We start from the raw sequence: 28,000 nt of genomic DNA on the forward strand, positions 1-28,000 counted from the left end.
ATGAAGTAAGTTGCGTGCATATGACTCATTTGTATTGATAAACATGACAAATGTGATGTCGCAGTACATTTTCAAGGTGTTATGTTTCAGGTTTCTTGGCAATAACCAGTTAACGTCGATAAATGGAGATGTCTTCCAGGCCTCAACAGGTCTTTTGTATTTGTAAGTAAATTGATTTTGTAAAACTCGTTCATTGTTCATATAAAAATCAATTTGTTGAACACGTGAAAAAAGTTCTAAGGTTCTGTTTTCTGGGTTTAAAACTATATATCTGTTTGCACCTTTCCTTGTAATATCGATTTAATATCATTTCATTTTCAAACTTTCGAATAGAATATAAAAAAAACAAATTTGACATTGTGGTTTTATGTTCATTTACTTCAAATTGTTATACACTGCAACTTTGAAGCTGATATACAGTGATAAAGAACTTTCATTTAATTTCCATTGATTTATTAAAAGACTAAGTTCCACAACCTTTTTTGAATTTGGATCCTCCTTGCTCTTCAACTTTGTACTGTTTGGCTTTATAATATTTTGTGTGCGTCACTGATGAGTCTTTTGTAGACGAAACGCGTGTCTGGCGTACTAAATTATAATCCTGGTAAATTTGATAACGATTCCAAATCACAACAGCAAATCGACCTTACATTGTACATGGATTTCACTTTTCTTTTCTATTCCTGCTAAGGGCATATAGCCATCGACGTGGTAAGGTATATCTCGAATCATTTGCCTTTACATTCTTAGAGTTGAGCGTTCTTCATTAAAGTAAATGCAACAAATGTGCCTAAAGGAACGTTAATTCTAGATAAGACTCATCAATAGGTGAAGAGCAAACAATTTAATATTGTAATAGCTGTATAATTGTAATTCTAGTTAAATATCGTATTGTGAATTTTCAAGTGAGAAAATTATAATTACAAATACAGTATTCTATTGATAAATAATCTTCATTGCGCATAATAAGCTTTAAAAACAAATATTAGGAAATGTGTAGACCAACAGTTCTAACTAATAATTCAAGGCACTAAACACTCCAAAGAAACCGTTGTGTTAATAAAAAAATACATATGTATGAGGGGGAAAACGGTACATTTAAGCAAATACGAATACCTTTAGAGGTTGCACTGTATCCTAATACGAAAATATATGTTTATAGGAACAAAGAATACATACTTTTATTTATTCGTTTTTTTTTCAAAAGTGATTGTTTTCGAAGGGTTAAATATTACATAATGGTGTCTTGTCATGGCTTTGTTTGGACTTGTTTGTTTGCTTTTCGGCCTTGACTGATTGTCCCTAATATTCTATTAACTGTGATTGCATTCAGATATCGCAGATCAAATTTATTCGTTCATAGTGTGTTAATTTACGTTTTTTCATTGAGTTTAGCTTGCCAATTGATATATTATTGTGTGTTTTTCTATATTGTGATGTCATGCTTTTGTTTCAGAAAAAGAGAGAAGGTTGGGGAGCATTAAAACGTTAAATCCCGCTGCAAATGTTTGCACCTGTCCTAAGTCGGGAATCTGATGTACAGTAGTTGTCGTTTGTTTATGTTATTTATACGTGTTTTTCGTTTCACGTTTTTTATATAGATTCGACCGATGGTTTTCCCGTTTGAATGATTTTACACTAGTAATTTTGGGGCCCTTTTTGGTTTATTGTTCAGTGTGAGTCAAGGCTCCGTGTTGAAGGCCGTACATTAACCTATAAGGGTTTACTTTTATAAATTGTTATTTGAAAGGAGAGTTGTCTCATTTGCACTCACACCACATTTTCCTATGTCTAGATGATTTACATATTCAATCGGATATACGAGTTTCAGTTATTAATTGTTATTGCACTAATACGGGTTGTCATTAATTGTCTTGTGGCATACATCCCCATTCACATTCATCTGTTAATATTTTTTAATAACTTTAACGGTATTATTCTCTTGCGTTAAAAAACAAAATCTCTCAAGTTTTTATACAATGGCATCAACATAGGTATTGAACATTTGGTGACTAGCTATCTATCTGTTTTATATTCAAACTAACCAATACCTTTTAACTTTTTAACTTTTTAAACATAGGTATTTGTAGTGTAAAAGATAATATCCATAGAAATCACTTTGCACCTTAATGATTTAATGCATACAAAATACTGGACTTATTATTGTTTTATGCAAATCTGCTGGTGCATAAAACATGGAATAACAAGTATTCAATAACTTTAAATCATTTTGAGAATCGGGCATTTAACTCTGTATTGGCGAGTTACATATTAAAGTGTTATATTTCAGGTATCTGGACAATAATCAGCTAACATCGATTAATAGGACCATCTTCCAAGGCTTACCGATTCTTATTATTTTGTAAGTAAAATGAGTTTGAGATACATTTACCATCATGTTTTGCTAACTTCTAAGATGTTGCATTATATCTACAATATCGAGGTGTTCATTTTTTATATAACAATCTTTAAGTTGTGTCTTAGAAATTTAAAACAAAAACAGTTTTTCTCGTTATACTAGTATATCGATTTCGATTTTACATGATTTTATTCAGGGTGTTCCATTTAATAAAAAAAAAAACTTTATTTAAGTTTATTTGTGACTGAATTTGTGATAATGCTCAAGACGTGTTGGTTTATTTCTGATATTGACCTTTTACAGTAAATTAATACGACATTTAAAGCATAAAGGCTAGGATTGAAAATGGGGAATGTGTCAAAGAGATAACAATCCGACCAAAAGAGCAAAAAATCCCAAGGCCACTAATGGGTGTTCAACACAGCGAGAAAATCCTGTATCCGGAAGCCGGCTTCAACTGCCCCTTAACAAAAATATATACTAGTTCAGTGATAATTGACGTCACACTAGACTCCAAAACATATAATGAACAACATACAAAATTTACAGATGACAGAGGCTCCTGACTTTGGACAGGCGCAAAAATTTGGTTGGATTAAACATGTTTGATGAGATCTTAACCCTCCCCGTATACCTCTATCTAATGTAGAATTAAAAAAAAAAACACAAAGTAATACGCACAGTAAAACTGAGTTCAAAAGAAGTCTGAGTCCTATGTCAGAATAGGTATGAAAACAAACTAAGCAAAATAATAATGATACATAAATTAACAAAGGACTACTAGCAGTTACTAACATGCTATCTCCAGACCTCAATTTAACTGAGTAAATAATATGTCTTAATCATTTGAAAATCAATAACAATCTCTACCGTTTCGGATTAAGTATCATACCATCATAAATATATGAGAAGAACCTGGACCGTATCATGCCAACAACTTAGAATAAATGTGTTTATTTACGATGTACTCTATGATCAGTGAAACCGATTTATACCAAAATATGCCATCTTTGAAGTCATATGAAACCAATGAGTGGTGAAAATAATGTTTATCTAATTCTTAAACCAATGCATGTATATATCATAAACTTAGTCTTATGTGCACGATTTTATAATTTTTACGCAAATATATCGTATAATCTGTCTGTTATGATTTAACAAATATGGCTGCTCGTGTTTTGAAGCCGAAGTTTACCGATTGTCACCTTATAGTTAATAAATGACAAAAAGCATGGGTATTGAGCACGTGTTTAACATGCACAATCAGACAATTGTTTATTTTTATGACACATTCATGCGTATTGCGATCACCGGATTTTTGAAAAATTACCTGAAACCAGTAGATGATACTGATGCTCCAAGGGAAATTGATTCTAAAGCACTTTCCTATATACTCTGATATAATACGGATATGGATTTGTTAGCTGATAGTGTGATATTCCTGCATGAAAAAACCAGTACATCTTTATATGCCATGAATATTGCACACAAAGTCTTTATATATCAAGGTACACTATTTTTGGAAATTTGGCAAAAGACTCCTTTAAAACCCCTATAGGGTGTGTCGTGAACGTGTTTTATTGGCATGGTGACGAACATTCAACAAATCAGCAGAAAGAATTATGTGGTCTTTCCTAAGGGTGGAAATGATTTTTCAGGTCATTAAATTTATATCAATTCCAGATATTTCTGCACCCGAAAATAAACACGGGTTGACCAAATATTAAGGTTACTATGTATTCTAGCACTACAAGAGTTTGATCTTTAAGATCTAGACAAAATATTTCAAACGAGATCTTTTTACCAGACATAAGAAATACGATGGATAGTATATGTGCAGCAGGATTTATTTACATTTTATATAAGTACATGAGATTACCCCTAGATTTTGGTGTGGTTCGTGTTGCCACGTCTTTGGTTTACTGTATATTTTTTGATTACAGTTGTTGGTCATATGGTCTGGGGTTTTTTCCATGACGTGGCTAGGTTTTTTTGTCCCTTTATTATTCCTCGTGTCTTTTTTTTAAATACAGAGACTGTGAAACAATTGTGTGCAGCTTCAAAAGTTGGTAGTTTTGTCCTTTTGTTACAGCAATTTTTCAATATTGTATAAAATATGTGTAAATTAACATCGATATACAAATAAATTACGATGAAGTGTTCAAAGTGTTCAGTTCGAATAGTGTTAATAAAAAGTACGAATTGAATTGTGAACTCTAAACAATTTTTTTTTCATACAACAAAGTGTTTATAGTTACAAATTTATCATAAAGGCAAGACGTGTAGAGCAAAACAACTTTCTTGAAAGTAAGTTGGTGCTCGTTTATAGTAATTATGACAAAGCCGACAATACAATGTTGTTACTGTAACTGATAGCACATATGTAATATCATAACATAATACAGTACTACTATAGACTTTCTAGACATAGTCTAATTTAAGTAAAACATATATACAAAGGTTTTCAAAATGAACAAAACTCTGATAAAACCTAATTAATTCGAAACCAACGCTTTTACCCACCAAGGAGACCTTGAAACCAAAAAACCCGATAGCTGAATGCATATTCTGGAGTTAATGTCCGTTAACATAAACAATGAACGGCATACATAAACAATCGATATAAAAAGTGTAAAGCTTACTAGAAGTAAATATGTAGGGTTACAAAAGATATACCCAATTTGTAATCATGGCTTTTACTTTTTATTTGTAAATCTGGTTGTTATTATGATGGCAAATGCACTTGCTTTATTTTTATTTTTTTTCCCTAGGAGACTAAACAATAACCAGTTGGCAAAGTTAGATGAAAATGTTTTTCAAGACTTGACGAAGCTTCAATCGTTGTAAGTAAATCTATTGAACAAAAATAATTAAATGTGCTTCTTAAAATTTTTTTTTGTTACATTGTGATTCAGTAAATAGTGAATAAACCTAACTAGAACTATTTATTTAAACATGTGTTTCAAAGGCATTGTTTTATTTGAAAAAAATTATTTCTTATATAAATTTTAAACTTGTAATTTCTATCAATATTTTTAGTGATTTCTTTTTTAATTTCCCGAAAATTTCAGCGATTTTACGAAATCACTGAAACTGTTTGTGATTTATAAAACCACTTATTATTCTAGTGATTTTTGCATAATCTCTGATATTACAAATTCACTATAACATATACAGCTACTAAGAAATATATAATAAAGGGGCTTACAATCTTGTTATCTGGAATCATTCGTACGATATAAGTTTTGTGAATATAGATGCTTCCTTGTCTCCTTATATCAAACTTTAGAATACATGAGATGGACAGTTCTTGATTATATTGCAATAAACAGTAAAATCCTCAAACAACTGAACTCTGAGGAAAATTCAAAACTGAAAGTCCTAAATCAAAAGGCAAAATCAAAAGCTCATACAAATAAAACGAATGGATAACAACATTCATATTCCTGAATTGATACAGGTTATTTTTAATGTAAAAAATAGTGGATTTAATTTGGTTTTATAGCTAGCGAAACCTCTCACTTGTATGAAAGTCGCATCAAATTCCATTATATTGACTTCGATGTGTAAACAAAACAAACAGACATAATGGGTAAAAATGTCAAAAGGGGTACAGTAGTCAACGCTGTGTTATAATCATTATTATTATAAAAACACAAGTGTAACTAAGAAGCACAAACAGTCATATAGACAAAGCACATTATCAAAAATTAAAAAAAAACCAAGAATACAAATATTTACCACAGCTTAATAACACAATGAGGAGATGTATAGGTACAGAGCCACGTCATTTGTATTAAAAAAAAACATTAAAACCTCCATACAGTGGACAACCAAGTAGATTAAAGTCTATATACAGTAGAAGCGCCCTATATGTTATAAATATTGTGACTTGTATATCCATGTATTACAAAACATAATATATTAAATGATCAAATAATATAATTGGTTTTATGTGGATCAGTTATATATTTGTAATTGCATTTTAATATAATAGCAATCTTCAGTAAGTGGTGAAATCATCATTTCAAACCAATCAATCTTTGAGTAAAACTGTTTTAGAACAAACTTACTTGCATTGTAAAAGAGGGACAAACAATACCAGAGAGACAGTCAAACTCATTAATTGAAAATAAAATGACAACGCCATGGCTTAAACAATCAGAATGTTAATAAATATGTCCAAACTCTTTTATGTCATTTTTAAGTAGAAATAAACCAAAGAACTATGTAAGAGATGACATTCAAAGACATTTCATTGCACATAAATGATGTAATGCATTCAGGATAAATGACTAATTGTGTAATATACAAATTCATTAGTATGATAAGTGCATATAACATCGGATAACTAGTATTCAAAATGCTTAAATCAATTTAAGTAACCAGAATCAGATAACTATGTTAATCATTTTGAATTGATGAATAGGGAAAATGTGATGTTGTAGTACATTTACAAAGTGTTATATTTCAGGTACCTAGACAATAATCAGTTTACATCACTAAATGGGACATTCATTCAAGGCCTGAAGGGCCTTGGTTCTTTGTAAGTAAATAGATTAAGAAAAACACGCTTGCCACTTTGTGTTGCTAGTTTCCTGTCGAATTGTATCTTTTATCTTGTTCTGGTAATTTTTCATATCAAATTCTATCTGTTGAAAATAGTGTCTTCTACTTTTTGGCTTAGAAACATAAATATTTATTTGCACCGTTCCGTGTCAATGTTGTTATATATAATAATGGATTTCATATTATTTCATTGTACATTAAGGAAGAAGAAAAAAAAACATACAGCATCAATTCGTTTTTTGTGACGAATTGTCCACAATGCTCAGGACTGTTCAATTTTCTTCCTGAAATACATTTATAACGTAATTGATAGCACATGTTATATGAACATGGACGCTTGATTTCAATTTTATTTGAGATGCAAGAAGATAACTTAATAAAATTTGGTCTACGCTGCCGATTTGACTCTGATATAAATTGATAAAAAGTTTTAATAATCATCCTTTGACTGATTAAGGTGCAAATCACAAAGGCAAATCTTCCATACATGGGTTTACCACTTCTTATTCATTCCCGGTTAGGGCATATAGCTCTCGAAGTAACAAATAGCATATAACTTTATTAATCATTTCGTATTGATGAACAGCAAAAATGTTATGTTGAGGTTCATTTACAAAGTGTTATGTTTCAGGTATCTGAGCAATAATCAGTTAACATCAATAAATGGCATAGTCTTCCCCTCATTCCTTCAGAGAATGTAAGTACATTGATTGATATATTTATAACGTAATTTACAGCACATGTTATATGAACAGGGAAGCTTGATTTCAAATGTATTTGAGATGCAAACTACAAATAGAAGATTCCATAATGAAATTTGGTCTACATTGCGGCTTTGAATCTGATATAAATTAATAAAAAGTTTTGTTAAACATCCCTTTTTCAAAGTAAATGATTTTGCATTTCATTGGTTTAGCTGAGTGAATGTTAATCTGAAATGGCTTTGAACGCAATATTTTGTTTCTTTTAAGGTGAATGGCGCTTTTAAAAGTATCTGCAAATTATACTCTAAAATATTTGCACCTAAAATAGTAATTTTGTGTTCTCATTTTAGTCGATAAACCAACATTATATATAAAACAAGGCATCGATGTATTACGACAAAATGTCCATGGTTGTCGAGTCTTAAAGTTCTAGTAAAACTTACTAACATATTTATCTTTTAAAGTATTTGCTAAAGAGACACCCTAATAATAGATAAAGAATATCTGCAGAGCAATAGCACTTTCTCGAAAATAATTTTGGATGCATGACATTAGTTGTGTAAAATAAAGTATATGATAGAAGTGTCTGATCGGTTTTATACTGACCAATTGAGGAGCAGAACATAAAAGACGATTGCAACCTTAGAAGACATGTGTCAGCTTGCATTAACTTTTGTTTACCTCAATTATTTTGCTGCAGTATATGAACAGAATAACATGTTGATTTTACGTAGGCACTTAGATATGCAGCGTTATTCCTAGATGTTCATAGTCAACAATGACATGGCGGTACAACTGTTATGAACATACATGTTTTTCATGTAGAAAAAGTATCAACAACAATTGTGGGGAGGTCAATGAAATCTGGCAAAATCAAACGTTAGAGTATATGTTAAAAAACTCTTTCATTCAAATAGAACCTATATACCGACCTGCACCAAGAAGACTAAAAGCCAAAAAAAACAATAGCTGGATGCACAATTACTGAGTTTATGTATTTTAACAGAGACCATGAACAACATACATGAACAAATAATTATTAGCACATTTACATAAGGTAATATCAAAAGTACTTTATGGGGTTTTTTTTGTGGTAAATCTGTATGTATTTGTGAAGACAAATGTGATGAAGCACTGCCTGTCCTACTTTTTTCCAGAATACTAAACAACAATAGGATAGCAATGATAGAAGAAAATGCATTTCAAGACTTGAGGTGGCTCCATACCTTGTAAGCTGTTTATTAAACAAATAAAATGGTGTAACCGTATTATGCTGGCCGACCGGGATATAATATCTCACTTATTCTTTATATCACATGTTAAATTGCAGCATGAGTAAGTTATTTTTTATTAAATTAATTTCCTCTCTGGTTTTAAAAAAATCGTTTGGTCAACTTTCTTTATGATGAATTTTGTTTTAATATCATGACTGCTACGAGTATTAGGGACACCGTTCGAGATATACAAAAAAAACAAGGCATAAGAAACGTGTAATTAAATTCATCAAAAAATGGTACAGGCATTTTACATGTAGGAAATGGTGGCCTGATCCTGGTTTTATAGCTAGCTTAACTTTTCACTGGTATGACAGTCTTATCAAATTCCATTGTATTGATAACAATGCTTGAACAAACACACAGACATAAAAGATACTAATATCAATAATACAGTAGTCAACATTGTGTGTTTATCCTGATCACAAAAAAACCATACACAGTATAAATGTTCCCCTTTTTAACCAAGTGTGTTGGTGATGATCCCGAAAAAGGACGATAAAAATAAACCACTTTTACTTCCTCCATAAACATTCTTGTATATTCAGAGAGGAAATCGTTGTGCGAAACATCACATATGAATTTATAATTGAACATTGCTGAAAGTGGCGTTCAACACCAATGAACCAATCAATCAGTCCATTTGCTACTATAATCTGTTCATGATTCTAAAAGTAACAAAATTTGATTGAGCAATTTAATTTCAAAAATGTTATTCTCAGGATCCTGGATACAAATAATATGACGGATGTTCATAGGGATGCATTCCAAGGCTTACCATCCATTAAAACCTTGTAAGTAAATTAATTATGAAAAGACATGTGTTTGTCACTGTTGATATTGTGTTTGCTTTGGAATTAAATTGCAGAAATTAGTTTATACACTGGTCTCGATATAGTTGTTATAAATATATATAATTGTTTTATAACACATGTCATCAATATCATTGCAAATTAAACCGTTTGATGACTTTTAGAGCTTACCTTCAATATATTATCTTTGACGGTTAATCTTATAAGACATACAAAGAAAGTGACTACCTTATGTATTATAAACATCTGTCAATGTATGTAAACTGATCTATCCAACTTCAAGTTTACTTATATCTTCAATGTAGAACTATTTCTAGTAAAATGATCAATGCAACGTACAAATGATATGACGGGTGTATTTCGTAAAATTGTGTTTTTCGTTGATTTCTGAAGTAAAAAGGTAATAAAACAAGAATACCGAACCCCAAGACAAATTCAAAACGGAAAAATCAAAAGCTAAAACATATCAAACAAATAGATTACAACTGTCCTTTTCATGTATTCCTGACTTAGTACATACAATTTCTTATGTCGAAAATGATGCATAAACCTGGTTTTGAAGCTAGCTCAACATTTCACTTGTAAGTCGATTCAAAGGTATCTCAGAATTATTGCATCTGATATTCTTTATTATTGCATAGCAATATAATATTTCCCACAGAAAGTAACCAAAAGTTAGCGTGCAATAAATTATAATATTTCACTAGTGCAATAAATCATCAAAAGTCATGACGTCATCAACAACAAAATATTAGTTTAAACCAATTTATACTTTCAAATATTATATTACTATACAATAAAAGGGTTATTGCATGAATATTGGGGAATATTGTCCCTCGTAAAACATATATTGCACTCGCAAGCTCGTGCAATATAAAATTCTACTCGGGACAATAGTCCCCAATATTCATGCAATAACCCTATATTATATACTACTGCATGCTTGAAATACGTTATTCATAAATGAACCGATATTTCATAATTTAATTAAAAACGTGATCCAATCGAGAGAGTTTAGTAAATATATTAAAAAATAAAAATGTTGTTAAAGATCTTAAAAATGCTTCGTTCTTAAAACGTAAACGTGAATATCACCATGTGTATTGATATCAGATCATTTGTAAACTCAAATAAGTCCAAAATATGTTAGCAAAAGAAATAATACCCGTTAACATAAGATGAGCTATTTTGCAGGAATCTTGGTAGCAATCTGATTACGGTGCTGGATGCAAATGTATTTGCAGGCTTAACAACAATGACAAACCTGTAAGTTTAATTATTTGCCCGAATAAAGCATACAACTACATCATTATAAAAACATTGCAACATTTCAACAGGGCTAGAGCAAAATAAAATATTCTGTATAATGATTTTTCATCAAATGAGCCATGATATAATTTTAGCAATTGGATGTTTCTATATTGGCCCTGTTATAAATTCGAACGCCAATACAGCTATCGGGGAATCTATAACAGGGCCACTCAAGAAAAAAAAACGTATATTAAATGATTTGAATTCTTTTTAATTAGAATAAACTAAGAAACTTACCACGAAGAAGATACAGCATTGCATATCTTAACTTGTCTTTTTGATTCCCGTCCATTGCTATTGGTTAACATTGTCTGATTTCTTGTCCAAGTAATAATATTCTACTATTCTACTATTACAATTCATTTTATCTTGCAAGTATAAAGTACCTAGGAAGTAAAATCCAGACAGTTGAACTATTCTTACAATTGGATCGTTCTGCGTTCTGATGATTGGTCAACGGGAGTTAAGCAGTGTCAAGAATCAAAGTCGTGTTCGAAAAAGCTGTGAAATATTTTCATTTCCAAATTGCATTGACACTCATAAAACATCTTCTTACATCTGTTCAAGAACAAAACACTGAACATCATTTAAAAGTTTTATTTTATGACTGTAAGACATTAAAATATAATACAAATGTTTTTATGCATAGCGATACGTCCAAGTTAGTTAAGGCGTCAATATATTGAAACCGGAAGTGAACGTTCATGGTCCAATACGCTTTTTTCCGTATTGGCCCTGTTCGACACGAAATGTTAGCTCTTGATTTATATCAAAAGGACAACGTCATTAGTATTGCACATGTGGTTTTATCCGTATAAGGGCTGATTTGATCTTATCATTTTATAAAAATATGTATACACTGGTCTCGATAGAGTTGTTATAAATATGGTCGATTATATAAATGTTTTATAACACATGTTATCAATATCAGTGCAAAACAAACTGTTTGGCGACTTTCAGAGCTGACCTTCAATTTATTATCTTTGGCCATTAATCTCCTAATACATACAAGTAAAATGTCTATTTAATGTATTATGAACATTTACACATATAACTTAAATATCTAAACAGCTCTATCCAACTTAAAGTTTCCTAATATATTTTTACGTAAACCTTTTAGCAGAATTATTGCTAATTACATTTCATATGAGTAGTTTTTTCGAAAAATTGTATTTTGCAGGTACCTGGACAGTAATCTGTTTACCACCGTAGATGTTAATTTATTCCAAAACTTGACGTCGCTTTAAGAATTGTTAGTAAATTGTTAATGCAATTATTTACTGTGTATTGTATTGTTGTAATGATTGAAGTAGGTAAAACCTCAATAGTATGTAATCAGATCCAAAAGCATTTTCGTTGACGACCGATGTTGATCTAACATAATCTGTGAGTTAACAGGTTGCTTCACAGTTTATTTTTTAAGTTTAAAATCTGAAAAATTAAGATAAAAATATCGGCAAACCATCGCAAAAGGTATTATTTCGTTCAATTATACTGACGTATTTGAAAAACGCAACTCTAGCTTAATCTTTTAAATTATAATATTCAAATATCCTTTGATGTAAAGTGAATGTATACTCACCAATGTCATTCATTAGTTCACTGTCTAAACGAATTTGCGGTTCGAATTTTTAAAAGTTATGTTTAATGTTGAACTCATGTGGTATGCACTGAAACCATAGGTGTCACATTACCAATGATGTGTAATTGTTGACTGCATGTAACCAACGCCTAAATAATTGAAAAAAGGGATAGTTGTCTCATTGGCAATCATACCACATCTTTTTTTTTTTTATATCAACCAAATCTTTCGAACATGTTATGAGTTCTGTTTTGTACCTACTGATTTGGCCTCTGTGTTTTGATGAGGTTAACAATTAAGACTTACAATGTTGTTGTTTTTTTCTGCGGTCGATTCTCTGTCATTTCAGTATATTGGAAACATGTATGGCATCAATAACTCAGCTATGACATTCGACGGAACGATTAGTAGTTAACATTGCGGCTGTAGACAAGTTTCACAAATGACATTGCAGAATCAAATTTTAATTAATTGATTAATTCACTACATATTACACTGATCATGGATGGTAATTGACAATTCCCAAATGCATGTACCTTTATTGCAAGAAACGTTGTAAGTTGTATAGCAACAGCAAGTTGGCATGTTCCCTACCTGCAATTTCAAATTGTAAATGGCCGATTTCTGATGTTCATTGTTCAGGCTTAGCAATATGGAGATGCAACAACGATTCACTGATTCCAGTGTTCATTTGGATTGAAAGAATTGTTTTATGAAAACAAAAACTTAAAAAAAGGTTTATTGGTTTCAAATTTCTCCTAAAGAATTCGTGCGATTAAATCCGGTATGTTCAAAAAGCTCGGGTTAAACAGGTTTTAACTTTTTTAAAGAAGTATGGTATCCATGAGTAATAGTTCGATGAGGATAAATCATGTGATTTTTTAAATATTAAGCACAAACATATGTGTTACACTTTTTAAAGTTAACAAAATAGGGGTAATTAGAATATTTAAGGATGAATTTATAAGCTAGCTAACGACAATCTGAATTTTGCCAGTGAGAGGTTTCATTTTATCCTTTTATCAAATTTAAATGAACTTTTTCTCTTCTAATACAATAACATATTAAAAAGATTTTTTTTACAGGGACTTGCAAGGCAACCGAATAACAATGCTAGATGCGAATATTTTCCAGGGATTGGCGTCTCTCACAAGCTTGTAAGTTTATTTATAATTCCATCATAGAAATTACTGATATATTATGATACTATTAATTCGTATATTTAACTAATTTGATTCGTTCAGGGATAGTCAGATGTTAAACTATATTTTGGAAGGTAGATAGAAAACGGCGGATAGCAAAAGGCATATTGCACGGTTAGTTTTAGAATGTTTAAAAAACCAACATACTTAGTTGCGTCGTACAATGAATTCATGATATTTTTTAAAGTTTTATAAAAAAAAATCTTGAAATACCTTCAGTGTAAAAAAAGAAAAGGAAATGATATAACAACTAATATGTTCATATTGTCTTGGAGACAACATGATATCTATCAACTTCCAACAAAATTTGATGACGATTTTGTTACAAATATGGTCGGATATTAATAATATAACAATTATAGCCTTTGCATGAGGTCAATACAGGATTTTCGACCCAAAGAAGTAAATCGACCCCGGACTTAGTCCTCAAAATAGACTTCTTTCAGATCAATTTATCCTTGTATTGACAGAAAACAAGGGCTATAACTGTATATATTAATTACTTGATGTTAATCTTAGCAATATGGAGATGCAACAATGTTTTACTGATGCCAGTGTTCATTTGGATTGAAAGAATTGTTTCACGAAAACAAAAACTTAAAAAAAGGTTTATTGGTTTCAAATTTCGCTTAAAGAATTCGTTCAAAAAGCTCGAGTTAGTCAGGTTTGACCATTTTTAACAAGAAAGGAGTAAGGTATCCATGCGTAGTAATTCGATGAGGATAAATCATGTGAATTTTTTTCAGATAAATCACAAACATATGTGATGCACTTTTAAAGTTTACAAAATAGTGGTAATTAGAATATTTAAGAATGAATTAATGTGCTAGCTAACGACAATCTAAATTTTTCCAGTGAGAGGTTTCATTTTATCCTTTTATGAAACTTAAATGAACTTTTTCTCTTCAAATAAACAACATATTGAAGGATTTTTTTACAGGGACTTGCAAGGCAACCGAATAACAATACTAGATACGAATATTTTCCAGGGCTTGGCGGCTCTCACAAGCTTGTAAGTTTATTTATAATTCCATCATAGAAATTACTGATATATTATGATAGTATGATGTTAAATTATATTTTCGAAGGTAGATAGAAAACGGCGGATAGCATATTGCACGGTTAGTTTTACAATGTCTAAAAAACCAATATACTCAGTTGCGTCGTACAATGAATTTCATGATATCTTAAAAAGTTTTAATAAAAATGATCGTTTATTTAAAAAAAAATCTTCATTTACCTAAGATGTAAAAAAAAAAAGGAAATAAAATAACAACTAATATTTTCTTATTGTCTTGGAGACAACATGATATTTATAAAATTACAACAAAATTGAATGATGATTGTGTTACAAATATGGTCGGAAATGAATAATTTAAAAATTATAGCCTTTGTATGAGGTCAATACAGGATATTTCGACCCAAAGAAGTATATCGATCTCGGACTTCGTCCTCAGTCAACATACTTCTTTCAGGTCAATATATTCTTGTATTGACCGGAAACAAAGGTTTTAACTGTATATATTAATAACTTGATGTTAATCGATTTGGATAGTTATAATCTATATTACTAAATAAAAAGAGTTGAAATTAGGTGTCGACTTTCTTCTTTCACATAAAAAACTCGAATAATGTTTTATACCACAAAGGTATAATGACCAGCGTAGTTTATAACGTGTTCATTTTAAGATCTTTTGGGTTTTATTATAGAGTGAAATTGGGAAAATCCAGTTCGGATCCACCGTCTTTCATGACGTTCGGTTCTGAATTTGCTTGTCGCATCATCGTCATTCACGTCTGCCCTGCAAAATGAAGTTTATGTCGTAGCAAATACAATAAAAATTGACCTACACTGAAACACTTTGTGATACACATTACTTTGACGCTATCAGCAATTTAACAACAGATTGTTACGCGTCAAGAGTCTTTCCTGCAGAGGAACCGCAGCAATTCATCACGAAAAGGGTAGGGAATTCACTTCAGTTTTTGGTTAAAAATTGGTAACGAAGTGCGGTTGGATGCTTTTGGTGTATTTTGTATATGTTTGTTTGTCTTGAGATTGCAACACAGTGATGACTGCTGTAACCATATTTTGACCATTTTACCGATTATGTCTGTTTTGTTCACGCATCATTTTAAAAATAACAGAACTTGATGCCACTGTCATAAAAGTGAGAGGTTTAGCGCTATAAGGTTCAATCCACCATTCACAATTTGAAAGTCAGAAATATGATAATTGTTGTGCATTCGTTTCATGTGTTTTTATCTTTTGATTTTGCCATTTGATAAAGGACTTTCTGTTTTGAATTTTCCTCGGAGTTACAGTTTTGTGATTTTACTACTGATGTTTTTGAATGTGACCTACCCCCATTAATGTATATTGCATTAAATGTTCACCCAACTCATATATTTGGGTGGTTCTGAGCACAGAAATACCACACATCAGGTGCGGATCCAGAATTAACGTCTGGGGGTCATTGTTCTACGCAGCGCAGTATGCTGCGAAGTATTTTTTTGGTAAATTATTTCAGCAAAAGGTATACCCTAAAGGATGGTAGGATTACTTCAGGGTTTTTTGTTTGCAGAATTGTAGCGGTATAACAATGACAAACACAAAAAGTGTCTGTTGGGAACACTATTCCTTCGGATGTCATCTTGAGTGGTGGTATTTCGTTGATGACATGCCTCAAAAAGATTAAAGATCTTTCAAATATTGCCTTACACCAGCACTATATATCTTCAAATTATATACTAAAGTATATTTCAACTTCTAGTACAACTTAAATTAGGACAATCAATGCAAACACTAACATACATGTAGTTTCTCAATTGGCAAAATTATCTGTATATATATCTTGAATAAGGAAAGCTTTACATTTGTTAAACTATTAATATCAACCAGAAATTATGGTGTTTGTATTTTTGATGAAGTCTGTCTCCCTTATTTTAAAACAATGTCATCTTTTCTTTTCTAAAGATTAAAATATGAAACATAGCGGTTGGCTAACAGAACGTTTTACTATTTCTAATCTTCTTTAATGTGTATCATTTCAGAAACTTTAAGATGTGAATGCTTTCAATTGTTTAACTAAATTAAAAAGAGTTGTGAATGTGAAGGCTAATTGCATTTTATCAAAGAAAAGGTTCATGTTTTCCGTTTTTTGAAACTTTAATAGTATGTTACAGTAGCCGTAAAACAGTCAAGGTTTAGAATAAATTGGGCAAATGTTTCTTATGCTGACATGGCTGAGGAACACAAATAATACTTATTATGACGCTACACACCTCTGAGTAGTACATAAAAATTTATAGAATACGAAAAAAAGTGTATTTTGTAAGAGTGAAAAAAAACAATGTGCAAAACATTAAATGATTTCAAAAGACAAACTATAGACACACTATTTACATTTTTTTCTGATATTATATCCCCAAACAGCGCTTTATAAACATCATGACGTTTTTACAGAAACCTAGAAGATAATCAAATAACCATGCTAGATGCGAATGTATTCAAAGAACTGGTGGCTCTTACGACATTGTAAGTTTTTAAGTTTGCAAACTAACATGTGTGCCACCAATTTTTGTCGAAACCTTCTTTCATTGATATTTCACAAAAATATAAACTTTTATGTGATTAGATTTTTCAGTAATGTTTAAATATTCCTTCAGATTTCATCGTTATTTCTAAGAGATACAAGTACACAATAAATGATAAATACAAGGCTCTAATTCAGTGGTTGTTGTAAAAAAAAGATCCGTTTTTATGATGTCTTGTACTGTCATATCAAAGTTTTCTATTCGGTTTCGATTTGGAGACTAGTAGATATTTGTCAAATTTGCAATCCATCTGTAATTTCTTACTTTTTTATTGCTAAGATTATTTTAACTTAATTGATAAGATACTAGATGAAGCCATATGTATGTTGTAAATATATATGGGTACCCGTAATCTTATTTGCAACATTTGTTGTCTGGAGCATGCAAAATATGGCTCTGATTAAAATGTTTGAAATCCGTTCTTAAGGCTCGGGTAAGTCAGGTTTGAACTTTGTTAACAATAAAGAAGTAGGGTAAAACAAAAAGTCTTTAACAAGGAATTAATAAGCTAGCTAATGAATTTTGTCAGTAGAGAGGTTTCGTTTTATCGTTTATGAAACTTAAATGAACTTTTTTCTCTATCGATACAATAACATATTTAAGGAATGACATTTTTCAGGAACTTGCAAGGCAACCTAATAACAATGCTAGATGCGAATATTTTCCTGGACTTGGCGGCTCTCACAAGCTTGTAAGTTTATTTATAATTCCATCATAGAAATTACTGATATATTATGCTAATAACTTAATGAGAATCGAGTCGAATAGTTATAAACTATAACTATAAACAAATGAATAGAGTCGAAATTGGGAAATACTTTTTTTTCACATACAATCTACGAATATTGCTTTGTACCACAAAGAGGTAGTGACCAGCGTAGTTGATAACATGTTCATTTCATCTTTTGTGGGTATTTTTGGGTTAAATCGAAAAAAGCCAGTTCAGATCCTCCATCCTTCCCGACGTTCGGCTCTAAAATTTACGTGCCGCATCATCGTCATTGCACGTCTGCCCGGCAAAGTTAAATTTATTTCGTAGCAGATACAAAAGAAATTGACCTACACTGAAACACTTTGTGATACACATTCCTTTGACACTCTCAGCAATTTAACAATAGATTTTTCGACGTCAAGAGCATTTCCTTAAGAGGAACCGCATCAATGCAACACGAAAAGGGTGGGGTAAATACTTCCGTTTTCTGTTAAAATTTGGTAACGAAGTGCGGCTGGAAGTGGCCCGCACCCATTCATATTATACAATTGTTAGTAATGCATAAAATGTTCATCCCACTCATATATGGGGATGGTTGTGAGCACGGAAACACAAGACATCCGGTACGGATTCAGAATTTGATGTAAGGGTGGGGAAATCATTGTTCTGCGGAGCAGTATTTTGGGGTAAATTTTTTCAGCCGAAAAGTATACCGTAAAGGGTGGTGGATTACTTCGTTTTTTACAGAATTGTGGTGGTATAACAACGAAAAAAGCCAAAAGTTTCTTATGGTAGCCATATTGAGTGGTTGTATTTTGTCTGTCAGTCGCTTCAAAAAGATTTAAGATCTCAATATCCCCTTACACCAAAAGTGAGTTAAGTACATCACAATTTACAGAATACGAGAAACTTGTAAGTAAGAAAAAAAAAGAATGTTAAAAACATAAAATGATTTGAGGATTATATGACTTCAAAAGGCTAAATGTAAACTAAACATTTAAAAATCTTACTGATACTCTATCCCAAACAGCGCTTTATAAACATCATGACGTTTTTACAGGAACCTAGAAGACAATCAAATTACCACGCTAGATGTGAATGTATTCAAAGAATTAGTGGCTCTTACAACATTGTAAGTTTTTAAGTTTGCAAACTAACATATGTGCCACCAACTTTTACTTGTTTGCTTTTGTGTTATAATTCAATTATTCTTTCATTGATATTTCATTAAAATATTACTTTTTCTGTCAATGGACTTTTTAAATCTATTTCTTTCTTATTTTGGATGCCAATTTATTAGAACCACGAATTTGAATATCTACGGAGTACTTTTAATCTGATAGAATGTATTATGATTTTAACAAGTCAACAAAATGAAATATTAACGACAATAAAACTTTTCTTAAATCTGCGAAACGTTTACCTACTAATAAATAATACCAAAAATCTGACACAAACAGAAGAAATTGCCTCAAGCAATTAATGGAATCATTATACCTCAGTATGTTTTTTTCTATAAGAAAAATAATGAAATAGATGTGCTACCCCGGTATATAGTGTTATAATCATATTTCTCGTACTTTTTCATGCTTATTTTTCATTGGACAATAATGACGTCATTAACTATTCTGCTTAAATTGTGTGTGCTTGGCAACGTCAAACTCTAATATCAATAATAGTGTTGATGGTATAACCTGTGTGTGTTGATCGTAATTCCACTTAAACGACGCAATCATAAAAGAGAAAGAAAGTATTTTGGACGAATTTTCAAAGATCTTAAATATAGAACTTAATCTATAATATGTGTCTGTCGTTGTCTTCTAGACCTGTATTTGTGTATGGTGTACTTATCTTACTTTATTATATGCACAAGTATTTCTTGTCTTGTTTGCAATTAATGAAATATTAACAAATAGAACACGAACTAAAAATACAACGTAAAGTTCATCTTGTGCATGTAAAGTTATGTTACATTTGTCTTTTCTTTCAGGTGATATATGTACTCTTTTCGAAAATAAGTTAATTTGTTATATAAGAACACTAAATGACTGTGTTGTTCAGTATACTAAAACACCTAATGACTTGTTGTCCTTTCGCATATAAACTTTGCCCTCGGCTTTGCCTCGAGCAAAAGTTGGTATATCAGGGGCCACAAACTTGCTATTACCCTTACACCCAGCCGATAGGTGTATAATATACTGACAATACAACTTTTCTTAAATATTCGAAACCTTTATCTTCTAAATAATATTACCAAAAATCTGTAAGTACACAAACAGAATTTGTATTAATTTCATATTGACCACTTTTAAGTAACCGAATCAATCCATAAAGACTCAGTTCTGCCTGCACACAATTACAATAAAAGGAAGCGAAATATCCAAAAAGGACATCAAACACAAAAGTCGAAAATAAACTGACAACGTCGTGGTAAAACAGAAAGAAACCTACACACCAATCCCACTGGTCAAAGAAAATGATTGGTGATAATCTACGCAGGTAGTTTAAGTAAGTTTACACCGAGTTGCTGTAAATATAGTAATTTGGATAAACGCTTTCAGGAAGATTCATCGACAGCATTTCGGTAAAACACTCTAATGGCATAGGTGTTTGAATTCTTTTTAGCTTACTGTCGAGTTTATTACAATGACACATTAGAATGGACTATTTATTGCATAATAAACAAATGTCAAGACATATGCACTAGGATAAAAATGTGTTAAACAGCTCTAACTTACTATACGTTGACTATTATGTTCTTCATAAATCTGTTTGTATTATTAAAACGACATTGATAATGAGTCAATCTCATTTCTATATATTTTGTTCAGGAATATGAATAGCAATCATTTAACCAACCTAGACACAACAGTATTGAGCAGTATGACGAATCTTCAAATTTTGTAAGTTAAATAATTATACCGTGTATATCAAGTGTGCTGTCGTATTATATTGTACAAGACTGTGTATTCATATTTCATGTCAAATAACTGAAATACAAGTCGGAGGTTAAGCTTGCTGTACAATAAGGTTTAACCCCCGCTTTCTTCGGAAAATGCCTGTAGCAAGTCAGGATTATGACAGTTGCTGGCTTTTTTCTCTCCTGTCGTTGGTTGATAACGATTGATTTTGATGAACTTTCCCTTTTTTCAATTACCTCGACACATGATCAAAATTTGTATGTTTGTTATACTCTTTGTATTAGTGTTTGAACATAATTGCATCACACATTTAAAGTCTATCTATAACACGAAAAGAAACTGAGGGAATCATATGCGTATACTCTTATATTTAACTGGACAATCACCACAGGATTTAACCAAAAGCTATCCGATAATCCAGCTGTAATTAACATATTTCCTTGACCTTAAGTATAAAATAATACAAACCTTGAAAATTTGGGTTACGTTTGAACTTTTTGCATGCATGGAATGTTAAAAAATCTGAAATAGCAACAAATGTACATGCTAGTTTGGTATCAGGAATAAAACCACTAATTTAAATGTGTTTCTCTTATAAACATGTCAATACATTTGTATTAAAGGTCAAACGTTTTAAATTAAGATGACAGACGTTTATTGCTGTTGAAAACTCGATTATGTTTGAAGAAGAGACATTATTAAGGTAACAGCCATAATTTGAGATTAAAAAGCTGTATCTTATCTTATTTTTTTCAACGTAAATCTGTTTGTATTGATGAAGATCACTTTAGAAGTTTATTAAAAATATTATTTTGCAGGTACCTGAAATACAATAATTTAACCTACATTGATGTTAAAGTATTCACAGGGTTGATAGCTCTTCAAAACTTGTAAGTAAATAACCACTGAAAAATTACCACATTCTTTTGGTGGTTTGATGTTGTATTTAGTTTCACCTTATCTTCTATACTATCGCGTTTTGCTGTGTTATTTTTGAGTCTTTCCTCAGCAGTCTTTTGGAAAGAAATCTTTCAATTTTCCTCTAATTGTACAATGTTGTATGCAACCCGTTTTTATATCATTTCATTATACTTTTAAGATGTTAAGGGGAAAAAAATGTATAACAAGGATTGTTAGACTCTTGTAACTGAATTGTTACGATAGCTACAATAGTTATCAAAGGTACCAGGATTATAATTTAGTACGCCAGACGCGCGTTTCGTCTACATAAGACTCATCAGTGACGCTCATATCAAAATATTCATAAAGCCACAAAACATCTGAATCTCACTTATAGTTTTCCCTGCATTAAAAATAATTTAGTAGAAGAAGGTAAAGCAATATATTTTATTGAGATTATGGTTAATAAAATTGAGAAAGGAAATGGTGAATGTGTCAAAGCGACAACCACCCGACCATAGAGCAGACAACATTCGAAGGCTACCAATGGGTCTTCAATGAAGCGAGAATTCCCGCACCCGTTGGTGTCCTTCAGCTGGCCCCTAAAAAAATTGCATACCAGTATAGTTATAATGGACGTCATACTAAACTTCCGAGTCACTCCTACAGCTTATGTCTTTGCCATCTAAAGAAATTTCCCGTTTTGAGTTTTCTTTGGAGTTCGACATTTTTGTTATTTTACTTTATACATATACATGTAATACGATATTTTGGCCGAATAATATATTGCTGAAAGACAAAGTAAAAAACAATGCAAACCATTAAAGGATCAATTAAACGTTCGCATTTTCATTTTGCATTTCACTGATTGTCTTTGAACATCCATTTTGTAAACCAATTCCCCAATAAAAACCATTAATTCTCATTCATTGCTTGCTATTGGTTATTCGAACGAGAAAAATCTGATATTCATGATTTAGATAAATAGCTTTACTGCGATTACTGTCTTAATTTATTACATTACAAATCAGTCAGAGACCATGTGTGCCTACCATTTCAGAACTTCTGATCGAATTTCTTCGATCTTTATCCTATGCACTCTTCTTATTGTTTGCTTTTCTTTACACTATACTAGTACATTTATACATAAGTTAGGATAATTTAATTCAAATTACATAATATGTTAACCGTCATATATTGTTGAATTACCTCATTTAAGGGTGTTCGCTTGTCAGATTTTCAGAATCACCTGGTTTTCTCCATTTGAATGCCTTAAAACATTTGCCCATTGACCCCTATTTTTTCTTTTTATAAATCTTTTGCATGTATAATTATAAACCATTTATAAAAGTCTTATAAAATCTTATTTATGTTTTAATAGTTTTGAGAACTTTAACTTGTCAATAATAAAGCTATGAAAAATCAAGAGAGAATATTTTCCAGCTAATATCTCAAAAACATGCACATTGGCCTCTATAATTTTTTTTTCATTTTTAGATTCCTTAATTAATCCCAATATATACTATTTTTGTGAAAAGCTATTTATTTTGAAACTGAGTAGCAAACTTCCTTAAGACCGAATTTTAACCGAACATTATGGGGTTTTTTTTCCGGTTGCTGTCTTTTATAAACTTGTAATCGTGAGAAATTCATCCTCATTGTTCAGAAATAATGATGCACGTTTTGAATATTAACATTTCAAAAATTACATGTAGTATTTTTCTTTTAAAGACAGTTAGTTGGGAACCCAATGAACTGTAACAACTGTGAATTATTACAACTACAGCTATTTCTTCAACAAAATGAGGCTTTGAAGTATGCAAATGCATATTGTGATGGAATTAGACGTCTGGTACTTACTTTTGATTTCAGCGACTGCACAGGTATTATTATCCAAATGCATAATAAATTGAACAACTGAAGCAGCTGACCAAATGTTTATCTTAAAATATCTTATTTGTTTCTAAGAAACAATAAAACGAAACAAAAAATGTACTTCATTTTTAATTCATCATGCTTTACGTATTTTTCGATCATGAACTGAAATTGCATTTCCTTAAAACTTGTTGTTGTGTCTTAAATACATAAAAAAAGAAGATGTGGTATGCTGGCCAATGAGACAACTACCCACAAAAGACCAAAATGACACAAACATTAACAACTATAGGTCACCGTACGGCTTTCAACAATGATCAAAGCCCATACCGCATAGTCATATGTTCATTTTAAAGAGAAGCGGATCATACGATCTGAAATACTCACAATATATTATTGTTTTAAGGTTTATTTGTAAGTGTTTTCTTATTTCGTTTATCAGATGTGACAACAGTAGCTGCCAAAACTACTACTCAGCCCGAAACAAGCACAATTGGAAACAGTATATGTAAGTCCATTTTGACCTAAAAAAATAAGTCAAGCTTCATCGCTTTATTGTTTTTTTTTTTCAATAAAAATATTCACCTGTTACCTTTTACCTTATCTGTACGTTCCGCATCTGACAGGCACACCACCAAAAGCTGTATTTAGGATTTTGCTAAATACACGGGTCGTTATCACAAGATTGACACTACTTAATTCAATCATTGTCACATTGTTCCCGATTTTAGTATTTTAATCAGTATGACTTTCTACGATGACAATACGAATAATAAAATCTGGACAATTAAAATAAGGCGTATAGGTACAGCATGTACAGTTTTTAATTTGTTAGCCGGAATGACGTAACTGAACAGCGAATCAAATTATTCAACTTTATTTATAACTCATTAAGGACAATGCTGTTGATTAAAAAATACTCTTTTCCACGCCATTTTGTTTTCGAAATCAAATTAATATTACCAATAATTGATAAGTTCCAGGTCGACGGGTTCAAACAGAAAAAATGTTGAAAGCAGAGACAACTGTGCATCTTATAATCGACAATGCCAATACTAAAATAAGGCTTAGGCATAGTTATATTCTTTAATTCCGTCACACACCCGTGACATCACGGGTATGTTCAAGTAAAGTTGAAATAGGTGTACTGTATATATAACGGCTACTATTAATACAAATGTCTAGTATATAAAATGATTATGTTTGTTTGTACAAAAAGTGCTTCACAAAACAATGCTTACATGTATTGACATACTACAAATGTATTACTGCAAGGTTACAAATATTGTCATACAATATTCAATATCATATTTGGATATTTTGTGCATGGGTTATTACATTTATTGATTTCTAACCAATGAAGAATCAATCAATCAACAATCAATTAATTGCTATACTTTTCACAGCAATATCACGAAGTAACGTCGTAACAACTGAACCAATGAGTGACGATGTAACAACAGTGAAAACATCCATAGCCTTTTCAACAACAGTAACAAATACTCCTGACGCATCAATAATACAAACAACTATCGACGCCATAACAACAAAAGAACCAACTACTGACGACACAGCTCCAACCCCAAATATTGTAGAAACTACAATTAGTACAACTCAAGATACTCAGTTAACATCAACGACTTCACCTGTTACCCAGAGTAAGTACTCAATTACCATCAACGACTTCACCTGTTACCCAGAGTAAGTACTCAATTACCATCAACGACTTCACCTGTTACCCAGAGTAAGTACTCAATTACCATCAACGACTTCACCTGTTACCCAGAGTTAGTACTCAATTACCATCAACGACTTCACCTGTTACCCAGAGTAAGTACTCAATTACCATCAACGACTTCACCTGTTACCCAGAGTAAGTACTCAATTACCATCAACGACTTCACCTGTTACCCAGAGTAAGTACTCAATTAACATCAACGACTTCACCTGTTACCCAGAGTAAGTACTCAATTACCATCAACGACTTCACCTGTTACCCAGAGTGAGTACTCAATTACCATCAACGACTTCACCTGTTACCCAGAGTAAGTACTCAATTACCATCAACGACTTCACCTGTTACCTAGAGTAAGTACTCAATTACCATCAACGACTTCACCTGTTACCTAGAGTAAGTACTCAATTACCATCAACGACTTCACCTGTTACCCAGAGTAAGTACTCAATTAACATCAACGACTTCACCTGCTACCCAGAGTAAGTACACAATTAACATCAACGACTTCACCTGTGAGTAGTAAGTACTGAACAAAATTGAAACAGTTGAATACGGTACAAACAATTAATTTTAAATTTAAAAAAAAATCAAACTGTCCGTTTGAGGCTTAACTGTTTTGTAACCAAACAGATTACAATTCTGTCTCTATGTTTCATCGTGAGAAACCATCTAATTGCTGCTATAGATATATCAAACAAAGCTATTTTTTATATACCTTTTTGATTAGTATACGACATAGAATTCCAAGAGAACGTTGCATGTAACTTTAATACTTATATCGTTACCCTGATTTGTGGAACCTTCTTTTAAATAATCAAAAAGGTCCTTAGTTATACAAGCAGAAGCATTTGGAAGGATGGTTTAAGTCTGCAATTATATGTTGGGTTTGTTTACACGACTAAATCTGTTATTTTATTTATCATTAGTTAGTAATCAACAGATTCGTTTGCAAAAAAAAAGGAAACAACTCCAACCTTCCTAATTACGTGATTGTTTTACTTTAACAGTTGTTGTTTTGTGTGCTATTGTTAACCATTGGACAAAACATAAACATAAACTTATATGGCTATTCAAAATCATCTAAAAGGAAGGAAGTACTGGTTATAGACAGACAGCTTGCTTCTAATACAGTGTTAAATTCGTTTGTGATGTCATTCTTGTTTGGAGGAATTGCGTGTTGATGCTCTGTGTGGTAGTTTCAGTGACCGATTTATCATGTTCTATTTGTATTATATTGTTTGATTATTTTAAAAATTAGTTGTGAACTGTTCCTTAGAATAAACATTTATATCTTCCATGAGGTTAATGAACCCGACATGCCTAGGTACAGATAATTGATTTTATGTGAGATGGGATCATAGATTTTCCCCGAGGGTATCACCAGCCCGGTAGTCAGCAATTCGGTGTTAAGATGATTATCAATTATATGGTCATTTTTATAAATTTCCTGTTACAAAACATTGATGTTTATGGACAAACTAAGAATTTTCTTATCCCAGTAATAGATTACCTGAGCCGTATTTGGCACAACTTTTAAGAATTTTGGGTTCTCAATGCTCTTCAATTTTTTACTTATTTGGCTTATTAACTTTTTTGATCTGAGCGTCACTGATGGATCTTATGTAGACGAAACGCGCGTCTGGCGTACTAAATTATAATCCTGGTACTTTGAGAACTATTTACGAAACTATTAGATGAGATAAAACGAATTGATGTCAAGTAGTATAATTTGAAAACAACATTTTGTAATAGTATTGTTCTATTTTCAGAGGCCGACTATTCAGCTGTTATGACCGGAACCTTAACTGGAGTTTCTGTAGTGGTTTCTGTTATCGTATCTTTTGTGATACTAAAGGTTTGCGGTTTTAAATAATTTGCTGGGGAAAACAGTAGAATATCTATCATTCTCGTAGTAGGGAGATGCAGTATAGTTAACAATGCAATCACCATGCACAATAATCAACTGGTAGTTGTTTCTAAGTGAAATCACAACTGTATCATTAACATTCAATTAACAATATTAGATAAGAAAGTGCTTTTATCCAACATAGTATTAAAATATCAGATTTTCATCTTTATGTTTATTTATCATATCTGTAGTATTTTGTTAATTTATCTTCTTGGTAATTGAATATTTTTTACCTAAAAGTTGTAAATTAATTTAAAATTTTATTAATATTAGATTATGATTTATTTATGTATTAATATTATTTCAAGATTTATTGTTGTATTCCTTTTGATCATATATGCTTTTTGTTCTATTTTTTACATATTCGTATCTTTGTGTTACAGTATATCAATATTCCTATCGAGACAAATTCAGCGTGAATGTTGAATTATCTGTTTGTAAACAATTGTAATATTTGTAAAACTTGTTTTGTAATTTATTTTTTAGGGCCTAACGGTAGATTAGTGTACATAAATTTAGCCACCCTTTTTTAATA

The 28,000-nt window shown here is 31.3% G+C and overlaps 1 protein-coding gene across 1 annotated transcript; it reads left to right on the forward strand.

The window, feature by feature from the left end:
- Positions 1–27,969, forward strand: LOC139514422 (leucine-rich repeat-containing protein 15-like). The gene is made up of 11 exons (XM_071303639.1): positions 1–5; positions 5,131–5,202; positions 6,834–6,905; positions 7,560–7,625; positions 9,629–9,700; positions 21,862–21,933; positions 23,675–23,826; positions 24,261–24,326; positions 25,225–25,476; positions 27,326–27,411; positions 27,952–27,969. Exons 1-11 carry the CDS (start codon positions 1–3, stop codon positions 27,967–27,969), a joined length of 933 nt encoding a protein of 310 aa, XP_071159740.1.
- The last annotated feature ends 31 nt before the right edge of the window (positions 27,970–28,000 follow it).

Source organism: Mytilus edulis, chromosome 3, assembly GCF_963676685.1.
Source record: "Mytilus edulis chromosome 3, xbMytEdul2.2, whole genome shotgun sequence".
Taxonomy (NCBI): domain Eukaryota; kingdom Metazoa; phylum Mollusca; class Bivalvia; order Mytilida; family Mytilidae; genus Mytilus; species Mytilus edulis.